The sequence below is a fragment of the Sylvia atricapilla genome, chromosome 1 (assembly GCF_009819655.1).
Source record: "Sylvia atricapilla isolate bSylAtr1 chromosome 1, bSylAtr1.pri, whole genome shotgun sequence".
NCBI classification, from domain to species: Eukaryota; Metazoa; Chordata; class Aves; order Passeriformes; family Sylviidae; genus Sylvia; species Sylvia atricapilla.
Genome location: NC_089140.1, coordinates 58,593,591 through 58,605,770, shown reverse-complemented (window position 1 = coordinate 58,605,770; position 12,180 = coordinate 58,593,591). Strand labels below are relative to the sequence as shown.

The following is a 12,180-nucleotide window of genomic DNA, read 5'->3' as shown; positions in this document are numbered from 1 at the left end:
AAATACTATAGAAAATTCTAAGAAGAATTGAAAGGCATGATGATAGGAGCAAAAACTGGAAGAAAGGAAATAGTGAGAGGCAGTTTTGGGATGATAAGAAAGTGCTGAAAGAGAAAAGGTAAAAAATTAGTGCACTGGGGTGACAGTAAGTAGAAGAGGCAGCCAAAAACATTATCAGCAAAGAGGAGGTTGGACTGCTATCATTAACAGTCCCCTGCAGGATAGTGACATGGCTAAAGTAACTCACAACAAGGTACTGTCAAGCCAGCTTCTGCTTCTTGACTTTATCTTTGGGTAGACCCACATCTTGCAAGCCTAACAGAGGATCTTCCCTTCCATGTTTAGACAGGAAGTTTAGACAGCATAATGGGCTTTCTGTATTGAGCTGATGCTGGTGTGGTTGACTGTGCTAGAGATTTACTTTCTGCTTACAAGATGGCCAGTGAGGAGAGAACATGGATGTGTAAGGCTTTGAAGACACTAAAAGAAGCAATGTGGAAGTGAAGGCATTTATTGAATGTGACATGAGACAGCATTCCTATAAATGGGAAAGACTTGTGGCCTGCTTATGGCTTGATTTGGGTACTTAGTCTTTAATAAGCACTATCAGATAGTTTTTAATCAAACTTTGGATTATTTGCATGTGATGTTTGTCTCAGAGACCTGACACTGCTAAGTTTGTAGAAGAAACCTGGACAGTGGCTTGTGAACGTTGTTTTTTGATGTCTAGATGAATGTTAGTCTTCCTCCCTCTATGAATTTACTCTTGCATTTTACTGGGACATGATAATTTTTCCTACTTCTGTGTTTCAAATACAATGCATCTTAACTTCATACTTCCCCCCCACCCCCAAGCTTCAGTCAGTAAGATATCTATCTTAATGCAAATACTTTTACATTAACCCAGTTAGGTGCAGCTACTTTGGAAAAGAATGAAGCTGCTTGAAATAGTAATTACAGGTCCAAAGCACTTATAAACTAGGGGAGGGGAGGGAGAAGTCTGAGAAAACATTTGCATGTAAAATGAACCTAAGATAGCAAGAAAAGAATAGGTAAACTTGGAATCGGTTTACCATGTTATTGCTGCAAGACTGCTTCAGAAACATCCATAAAAGCATCTGGTAAAAACTCCTGTTTTGTGACACTTCTAATATTTGTAACAAATTAGTTGCATCTTTTTTAACATAGCATTGCTTTTATGGAGTATAACATGCTGTTTTATTTGATGATTTTAAAAAAATACTCAATTTGCTTGCTCTTGTTTTTTGTGACACTTCATCATAATTTGATAGTATGCTATGATGGTGATTCCTGCAAAAATGATCTCTGAATGTTTCTGCTGACACTTATAAAGTTAAGTTTTTTAAATGCAGCAAGGTGATCATAGGCAGTTTAGTGTTTTAAAAAATTAGTTAGGATGACTTGCAAGGTAATACTACTTGTTTATTTTCTCTCAGAGCAAATTTGGAGAGCAAATAGGTTGATAAAATAGCCTGCTTTTCTCTTTGTTGCATGTATGCAGATTATCATGCTATACTAACTGTGCTGTTATTATTACCTGGAAGGCATTTCAATAACTTTGTGTTTAGACAATTTTTAAGGCACACTTATTAATATTTTAGTAATTTAAACATGACATCTTGTATTTGCAGTTTTCTGTTTTAAATTCAGTGAGATTTTAATGAGGTGGAGGAGGAGAAATGTTACTTCAGAGATTTTTCCAAGCCATTTCCCTCTTCTGCTTTAGAAGAAAAGGGAATTATCGTTTTTTACCTTCTGTTTAGATAGCTCATTTAAATTTCTAATGCAATGTTTTTTTCTGAACTCCATCTAACAGAGAAAATAGCCCTGCCACATTTCCTGATACACCCAGCACATTTCAGACAGCTCTGTTTCACCCAACACCCATCCATCCGAAGTCTCAACCTGGTCCTGAAGTTCGAATTTATGATCCCAACACTGGAAAGCTGATCAGGAAGAGCACACAGACATCTGGGCAGTCAATGTACATCCAGTCTCCAGCTCCTCCCATCACCTTGCCAGTCCACGGTGAACACTCATCCTTCAGGTACCTAAAGCACAGCTAAGAGTCGCATTTTTAGATTCTGTAGTAAATCTTAGTCTTGTTATCCTTTCATTTTATCAAATTGGCATTTTTGCTTTCTAAAAAGCAGGAAAATGAGCAAAAGTGAATAAGCAGCTGAAGTGAAGCCAGGATGCTACAATTCCAGATGCTTTTTGTGCTTCACTGAGGTGGAACTGGAAATCCCAAACCAAGTAAATTCAGCATGTAGTTTGTGTAGTCTAAAGAATGTTACAGTAATTGACCTCTGAAGTGAGACAGCTTGATGTTTCTTAATGGGTATTAGAATACTGTATTGGTTTTTGTCAATAAAATATGCCTGATAGCATTTGGTTCTTGTTTATAAAATTTTCCTCTTCACCTAATTCCTTCAAATGGGGCATTAACTTTGTTTCTGAGGAATATCAGAAGTGATGGAAGAGATGTGTAGCTGACAGAGCATTGTGAGATGAGGCCATGTGGCTGAGTGCTCATTACTGATCCTCAGACCATTGAGTCAAGGCACTGACTCCGGAGGAGGAAGAGGTAGTCTGGTTTTTGAAGTACAAAGGCTAGTATCTATTTGGACTTTGTCAAAATTTGTATTAAGCTACAAAAACACCTCTTGTCTCTTAATGTGCAAAATACCTGGAATTCATCCCCAATTATCTAAATAAAAGATCTGACTTTGTGGAATTCTAACAAGTTCATTCCAATGGTAAAGTATCCAGTTAAAGGCCAAGCTTTTATTTGTAAAGTGTAATCAGCATTCCCTTGTACAATGTGATCAGAGTAGAGCAGTTGTACAAAGCAATTCAGTTTTCAAAAAACACAGATCACAACTCTAACTGCACTGTTTTCTACCTTTCTTCTCTCTTCCCTGCCACTTCAGCAATATTATCACTTGTAAAGATTTAGTATGGTAGTATAGCTTGTTATGCTTCCACTCTATCTTCCTGTTTTTAAAAATGTCAGCTTGTTTTTTTTTTTTTCAGTTGTTATCTGTAGCCTTTTTCTTATTTCAGCTTTCCTGTTGTTGTCAGCATAGGTTTTCTGAGTCTCTCTTGTTTGTGAAGATGTCCTGTTTTCAGTTCCTTTTTAACTGTGTCTTTTAAAGTCTGTTTTTGTTTACTATGACATGGTAAATGAGCATTAGAAACTTTAAATAATCAAGACATGACATGTATCCAGAGAGGAGCTGAAAAGTTTTTTGATTTTCTGGTCAGTTATTGTGGAAAGAAGTTTTCCTAGAATAAAGCTGCGGAGGCTTTACCTGTGTGTAATTGTCATGACACTTGTGAGGTGCTTCAGTACGATGGGTTATGTTGATATTAATACATCATTTAATGCTTTCAAATGAATAGGTTTTAATGGTTTCCCTACCTATGTCAAAAGCTTGATGAAGAGATTTTTTTTCTTTTTTCCACAAAGCCCATTTTTCCTTAATGCTGAGGTGCTTCCTGAATATCTTATTGAAAAGGACAGAAATATAGTTTAGCTGTCCTCTTAGTTGAGTTTCATAGAGCTTCAGACAGGATTTTGAGGGCAGAGTGAGGCTGTGTCTCCTTTCTATTTCCTTCATTTATTTCAGTTCAGTTCTGGGAGTTTTGTGACAGTGCTCAGAATTGAGATGTTTTAATATGACTGTGAATCCAATTACTCAGTGCTGCAACTTTACCCCACAACTAAGCAGCTGTAAAAAGAGATGAGCATAAGATCTATGCTGAGAAAAATTTTCATTCTCATTTCCTGTTGATTTGGTTCTAGTGGTGAAGTTGGTGACCTGTAAATGCTAATATCTTAATTAGGACACATTTCAGAGTGGTTTTGCCTTCTTGAGTTAAGATCCTTAGGAGTGTTTTGGCAACGACATGGGGAAAAGCAAGGCAGTGTTTAAATATCGCAGTGCAGACAGAGCGGGAAGGCTGTGAAGAAGTAAAGCCAAATAGAAACAGCTTTGCTGTGTCTTGACTGAGGAAGAGCTGAGGCAGTACTGTGAGCTTTATCTTAATGCATACATCAGTAAAAGCTTCTTTAAAAAAAGCTTCACATCTGCTTTAAAATTTTGTATTATACTTGCCTTTAGAGAAAACTTCATTAGGGCAACAATTTATTGCTAGAGACAATGTATTTTGTGTCCTGACAGACTTAATGTGCTCCCTTATTCACATTCTACAGAATGAGGTGAATATTTGTAACTAAACCACTGATTTTAAGCAGTTAAAGTTGTTGGCACTCACAACTGGTCTTGTTGTGGGTGGGTGTAGTCAAAGCCTCCAATAATTTTCTTTTCGTAGTTTCTCAAATCTTCATATGATTCTGAATTTCAGATAGTGGGAAACAGAATTGCATTGCTGTGAGTGGAAGCCCTTGGGGCCATGGTAGCTGCACGTGACATAGTGATGGTTCCGGGTGTCTTAGTCTAAGAACAGACTTCCTTGTGCTTAGGAGAGAGCCTCTTGCTTGCAGGGCTGGTTGTTGCAAAGGACTTCAAGTTATCTGAATACCATTTCATAAGAACTGTTTGAGTTCTCACTGTCTTGGATTTCAACAGTTTTAGTTTCTTTATGGGATTCAACTTGAAACATAATTTAAAATTTGGATATAATTCGTTTAAATGTGTACATGCAATTTGCAGTGAAACCATCACTGGGGAATTACAGATGGTTCCGTTAATGTAGTCAACATTTCAAGCAACAGGTCTTGCCGTTGTGCTCAGCTCTGAGACTTGAGCCACTTGCTTTTTAATCACAGCTGTTGCAGCCTGTGCATAAGAGTGAAAAAAGTTTGCAGCCAGTAGAAGGAAAGAGAATACAATGCTGTTCAGGGGCTGCTGGTGGCCAGCAGCTCTTCTTTGTCTGAGAACAGAAAGGATTGCTCTCTAAAAATAACCTGCATGTCAGAGCTTTGACATGCCTTATATATCTCAACAATTTGCATTTTCATGCAGAAACACTATTCTACAGACACTGCAGGAAATACTAAAGTTGTAACGGGTCATGAGACACATAATGTAATGTTGTTCAAAGTAATGCAAAAGCTAATGGCAGCTTGGACTAGAATAAAGAAAAAAGTTGTACTGCAAGTTGCATTTTAGTGAACACTAGTAGTATGCTAACAGATGAGGCAAAGCTTAAAATATGGATGTCATTTACATGTAAGAAATTAAATGTGGCACCCTGGTTTAAAATAATGCAAAGACGCATCAAATCTTTGGTTTGAAGAGGTGTGTCAAGTAGGTGTTGGTGGCTTAAGCCATACTTTAAGATTTGTGTACATTAATCTCACATTTTTGTCTGAGTTTATATGCTCATAGCTACTCTTTCTCCTACTTAATGTTATCAATGTTATCATGACAGCAAAAATACGAAGTGCCAAATTGAACACATGACTGGAATTTAAATATTTTTAACATGTTGATGAGGGTGATTATTTTAGCTTTTACCCTGACGTATCGAGGGAAATGCTTATTACTTTCACAAATGTTGAACCCATCCTGCACATACATGTCCTTGTGCATGTAAAACTGGCAAGCACCAACCAACCTCTGCAGGGTTGAATATGGTGTTATTTTGTAAAAAGTACTTATGAATCTCATTTAATTAGAAATAAATGTAAATTCCTGCATTTTTATGTCTTGAATTTTTATTCAACTTCACAGGCAGCTGAAAATGTAAAAGCCTGAAAAATGTTTTTGACAAAATAAAAATGTCCCTACAAACCTATAGGAAGACTTTATTTCACGTTGCTTTTGGAAGGCTTTCATGAGAAGGCTCAGTGTTTTTATCTAGTAGTAGTGAGAAGATACTGGGAAAAAAACATCTGACAGAAGCTTTTAGAAGCTATTAATATATTTATTTTACAGTTAATATTTGTGTGTAATGTGATCAAGTATGATCTTACACTGTTCTACGGAAGGAGAAGTTCTCGTCAACTGTATGACAATATGTTCTTAAAAAATATGCTAGATTTATTTAGCTTTATTTCTAGTCTAAGAAAATCTGCTTGGCCTTCATGCTACATATAACTTCTCTGTAATTTTTGGAATGGTGAAGCTTGTCATATTTTTAATAGAGTTGTGTAAGATGCCTGTAGTTTTTGTTTTGTCATTCTCTGTTTTGCTAAGAATGTAAATGGCATCGTCACCTGTCCTTCATAGGCAAGGAAATCATACTTTAAAAGAACCTTTTGGAAAATATAGTGGAATTCCATATTATTTTTGTCATCTGCCTATGAAAATTGCTGTCTGGGAGCTATTTAATAACCAAAGAAAACTGTGGTCTTTAAAGCAGACAACATAGTAGAGGGGAGAAAAAAAACAGCCAACCCAAAACTGTTAGCAGTGGTGAGAAACACTAGCTAAAAAAGAGTTTGATTAGTTCATTTTCACAGCAATCAAGCTGTTTAAGCTTCACAAGAAATTCCACTGTACATGAATAAGAGACTACAAAGGGGCATCTGCCACGCTCCTGAGTTGTGATGTGCTTCTGGGGGTCTTCTGCAGCAGATAGTGCAGGTCTGGGTAGCAAAGGCGGTGGCTCTGCTCTTTTCCCTCACAGCCTGCCATTCAAAACAAGATTTTGAATCCTCTGCAACTATCCAATGGGACCTGAGAAGAGAGATAGATGTGTATTTGCAAAATATGAGCTGTCAAAATGAGCAAAATAGACAGTTTTGTATGGCGTTCAGATTTCATACATTCTGGAATTTAAGTACTGAGGTAAAAATACCTTTGGTATTTAGATAACCTTTAGAAGTTGTCAAGTTCACAAAAGGCAAAATAATTTTGTAGGACCTTACTTATGCCTGACTGGATTTGCGTAAGTTAGTAATGGCTTTTTTTTGTGAGAGACTGTTGGTCTAAAGCTGATTCTTTAAATCCTGGCTTGATGATAATTAGCCATTCTGCATAGAAACTTTTGTCTGCAGAGTACCCTTTTTCTGTCAGTCACCCTCAGAAACAGGTTGATGGTCTCTCACCTGGTGGTTGCAGCTTGAAACTGCTTGTGATTTCAAATACAGTGGCTTTTATACCTGCTTTTGGTAGTCGTTCTCCAAATACACAGTCTTATGGCTGATGTAAATATTTTGTGACCCATTTATGACCTTTATGACCTTTGAATTGGATTCTGGGTGGTGCTGAGCTGCTGTAATTTGTTCCAGGAGGCTAATGTGACAGACCACTACTGGTAGTTAATCTGTATTATATAGTAATTTTAGCTTCTAGAGGTCTTCAGTACTTAAGTAATAGTCACAGAAAAAATGTACCCAAGGAAGGTAGAAGTTTCCTGCTGTTGTTGTACATGTAGTCTATCTTTTTTATTACTATGATAAAGCAATTCCCATGAAACAATGATTATTCTATCCATTTTAATGAAGATATTCTGATATTCCTTTTTGTATCTCCATGTTTGAAGTAAGTACTGTAATTAACAATGTAGTCAAACGCAGACTAAAATAAAAAGCTACCATATTTCAATACGCTAGCCAAAACTAAATATTGACTGTTTTACATCTTATCAAGGGATGTGGGAAATGTCTGAAAATTGACACTGCAGAAGTGCTCTTTCTACGTGCAGAACTCGTCTGTAAGGCTGAGAAATAGAAGAATATACTTAGAGACTCAAAAGCCTAGCATAGATCAGGAAGAATGCATTAGAATGTAGGCATTGCTTCTGGAATAATAAATTTGTCAAGTGATGGAGAAACTTCACTCATGCAGGAATATTAATATATTCTAAGGGCAACACATGCAACTACTGAAGATCATGGCAACAAGAAAGTTTTGATGGTTACTTAAAAGAACAATGCAAAGGCAGGAAACTGAGTGCCTTGTCAAAGGTACAATAAAAACTTTAGCTGTCAGACTGAAAATAAAAGCATTTATCAGGAGACTTGACTGACCTGTTGATGAATACAGAGCTTTATTAAGCAAAGTCATACATATGTGGCGGTCTTAAATGGTTTATAGAATTTCATTTGTAGCTCTGAAGCAAGTAAATCTTTCTTATGTGGGACCTCTGATTTTTTTCAGAGTTGTTCAGCCACATCAACAGCAGATGTTTGAAGAAGACGACCTACCAGCAAGTGAAAATGAAGAGCAGCCTGGTCCATCGAAGAGGAAACGCCAGCCAAGTATGTCTGAAACAATGCCCCTGTACACTCTATGTAAAGAAGATTTAGAGAGTATGGATAAAGAGGTGAGCTTAAATAATTCTGACAGATTTCTAACATGGCATAAGTTCTAACTTTTGTTAAATTATGCATGTATGTGAACTGACCTTGTATGCCACTACAGTAACTTTAAATAAAAGCCGCAGCAGACAAAAGTATGACTCAGGCTAAAATGCGGTTATGTTCTGCCAAGCAGAAGAGAATACTGTGGTGTGTAAGTAGACCTTTAAAGTAGAACTTCATTTAAGAATAGTTTTTTCACATTAAACATGTTATCAGATTTGCTCTGTGGATAGCTTTGCCATGTGTCACTTCAGAGTTGTTTTGCTTTGCCTTTTTTTTTTTTTTACAGTAAATCTCAAAATAATCTGGACAGAAATCAGTGGTGGGATAGGAGAAGAGAGGTCTGCAGATGCAAAAGGCACAGAGTTGTGTGGAAGACTGGGGAGACAAATGAGAGCACGGGGCCTCGTTATCCATAGACGTGAAATTGCAGTGTTGTTAAGTCATAGTTATAATTGTTTTGCAGGTGAAGGGAGCTTTCTGTTGCAGAGTGAACTGCATGTCTTTTGTACAAAAGCACTTTATTTGCAATTCACTGTGAACCCCTAGCTGCTCACTTTTCACTTGCCATTCTATGCACTTTTTTCAAATGAGTCACCATATTACATAATATTAAATGATACATAGAAGAAAAATTATCTATCTCTGTGCACCATGTTTTCATGAATTTATCCTCTGTGTGACTTGACTATAAAATCTAGTGACCCTGGAGCTTGAATTCATCTTCAAGCTTAGATAGTTTATTGGGGTGGGGACTGGAGCATATAACTTGCCATGTTCTTGGCAGTAAGTTCATTACAAGGTTCTAGCTATAACAGGCTTTGAGTTATCTTCAGAAAATGTAATAAAAGTGTGAAAAGGGAACTGCATATTTCACCAAAAAAAGGAAAGAGACTGTATATATACAATACAGGGTAAATTTTAGTTGGACTTTTGGAAGAACTTTAACCCGGTCTTCTGGCGAAATGTCCCGTAACTTCCAGCTGCTGTGATGATCTCCATTGAATTTCAGGTGACTTATCTGGTAACTCTTGGAGTTGACAGCTTTTGATTTCTTTTGCTTTTTGTTCTGAAGTATTTTGCCCATTTGATCTCAAACTTTCCCAGAAATAGTATTTCTTCTAGTCATGATACCAGTCCCTGAATCCATCTGTGGCTTCCATCTATATCATCAGAGGTACTTGAAGACGATTGATATTATGGGTCGCCTTTATGATTTTATATACTAACTTCTAATCATTTGGCTTTTGAAAAAATAATAATGAGTTGCTGATGCAGTGTGTGCACTGAGTCAGAAGGAAGTGTGCATGTTTTTCAGACTCACTGCATAAAGTATTTATTGTTCTTTTTTTTAAAGATACTATTTAGGAACCTTGTAAAAAGTCTGAATCTTCTGGCACCGTTTCTTTGTGATTGATTGCTCTCTGCTGCTACATCTATGACTAAAGAAATTAGGTTTTTCTACTTCTCCTACAATTATAAACATCTTAAATTACAATGATTTGTTTTTAAATTATGCTTTTGATTAAACAGCATATTGTGCTTGGAAACTAGACTACATGAATTTCAGAAAAAATGAAGCCCAAATTCCAGTGACTCTTTTTCATAGTTGGCTTAGCTTTGATTCCAGGAGTATGATTTGAGGGAAAAGTTGCTATCAAAAGTTTTCCCTTACACCAAGTCTCTGTTCTTTGGGTAGCTGAATCAGTTGTGGGGGGGCGGGGGGGGAGGGTATGTTTGGGGTTCGATTGGTGCAGAAGCAGGGTGGGCTTTTTCTGGTATTTCAGCTTTCCAATATGATTTTTTTCAAGGATTAAATATTAGCACTGAGACATGGAAGAAGGTGCACACAGGGCATATGAGGGAGATTGAACTGTACATGGTACTGCCAGCAGGTCATTGTCTCCTGGAATCTGACTATAAAAGACAGGCAAGGAAAACTTGCTAGCATCACTTTAATAAACATGTTGTGTTCGTGTGGAAGAAATGTAACACAAGTAATTAAGCAGGATTTTATGGCATTGTGTGGGAGTACACTTAGGAAACAGAGATGACGTGTGGTAACGCAGTCTATAAAATATAAAATCTTAGTGGAGTGTACACAGAGTCTGCTCTCAGGAACATTGTCAAATAAAGTGAAAATAATCTGGATGAGCCTTGCTAGTTGGGACTCAGTTCACTTTGGTCATACTTTAAGTTCCAGAGAAACGTGTTTGCCCCCATTCTGATTCTTTACCAAAACATGTTACAGGGTAAGGACCTTTCTGAATCAGATTGTCACTGAGAGTTGTGAAATTTATGCTTTTGCCACAAAAATGCTTTTGCTTAGTTTTTATGCATTCAGGCGGCTATGGCAGCCACAAGAACTGCAGCTGATGCAGACTACCTGGGCAGAGTAAGGGAATTGCTTCCAGTCACAGCAGTGGTTTCTTCCTCTGCTTCTCAGGTGCTCATGCTGAAGCTGTTTGGGTTAAGAGGATATGGTCCAAATAGAGAGAAGGCAAGTTCCAGTGGGACTTTGCTGCAGTGTAAGCCAGTCCAGGCTCAACTGCTCTGTCTCTGCCCTAAGCCGCTGTTGGTAATCATGGGATCCTATGGCAAGTCAGCTCAGGGAGCTGGTTGGGACAAAAAAGATCATTTGCAGATTAATCTTCATAATTTCCAGCTTCCTGAAATAACCCACCATTGCTGCTGCATGAGTGCTAGTGCCAGGAGCAGGCAGAAGGTGGGAAGAGCTGGAAATAAGAGTGAAGGCAGAACTGCATTTAAAGCTTTAAAACTGCATTCTCAGTATTTCTACTGAATTCCCTCACAAATTCAGATAAGATCAAAAGGAGCCTTTTAGATTTAGGCCCTGGGATTTTTTTCAGTGAAATTAGATAGGAGATGCAAGCATTAATATACACTGTTTCTATGGGTATAACTAGCAATAAATAACTATAGCAGTTAACATCTAAAGAAAATCTTGCTTTTTCTTTGCAAAAATCTGTGAAAGGCCACACAGCCCCAGGTAATACAGAATTTGCATGTAGTTTATATGTGGGAGAGTTTTGTTAGAAGTATCAAAATGGAAGCTGATTAAGAGAATTTAATTATGATGTACTCCCAAATTAACTCCTTTCCTTCCTTAACCTATTTGAAACTGTTTGTCGCTTTTCCTAGTAAAAAAGCGGTAGCTCTTGGGAAGAGCAACTGTGGATAATCATCTCACTTAAAATTTGATCTTCTGTAGATTTTTTTATCTTCTCTTATTTTTTTTAGTTGTAGTTGTACTGTGCATACCAAGTAAATCAAAGGAAACAAATAGCATTTCAGCTGTTGGGTTGCAGTTTAAGGTCACTTAGCGTTTTGTATCTTTTTCAATGCCAAAGGTCTGGGAGATTGAATCCAATGGTAGCTTCCTTTCCCTCTGACATGATGAACTGTTAGAATTTTAGAAAAGAGAAAGCACAAGAGCATTCAGGGTAATAGAATTGCCATTCAAAGGACAATTGCCAAGTAGGAGTAAGTGCATAAGGAATATATCCCTACTTGGGAAATATGCAGCATCCTGGTGCTATTGCGTCACAGTCAGGAGAATGTTTTCCCCTTTTTCTGTACTAGCCTGACACAGGTGCTTTCCAGCTGATTACTGCTGTTTGTCTCCATTATGGGATGGTAAGGGGCAGCAGAATTAAATGCTTCCAGTCAAATTAGCTTGTTTATAGTAATTTTTGCAGGAAGGACTGGGTAATTTTTTACTTTTAAATAACTGGTTATTTGCCACATAACGTGCAAAAGATCATTCCATAAAAATGCTATTTATATAGACTTGTATCTAGTATGCTGTAATCATCACTAAAGAGAAGTCTTTAAAGGAATGGTTTCCAATCAATTAAATG

General features: G+C 37.2%; 1 protein-coding gene across 1 annotated transcript in view; it reads left to right on the top strand.

Annotated features, from left to right (window-relative positions):
- Positions 1-12,180, top strand: part of CTDP1 (CTD phosphatase subunit 1) — a 125,727-nt gene that overhangs the window by 62,621 nt on the left and 50,926 nt on the right. The window contains 2 exon segments of the mRNA XM_066323648.1: positions 1,838-2,068; positions 8,097-8,262. Coding sequence (XP_066179745.1) covers positions 1,838-2,068; positions 8,097-8,262 — 397 coding nt within the window.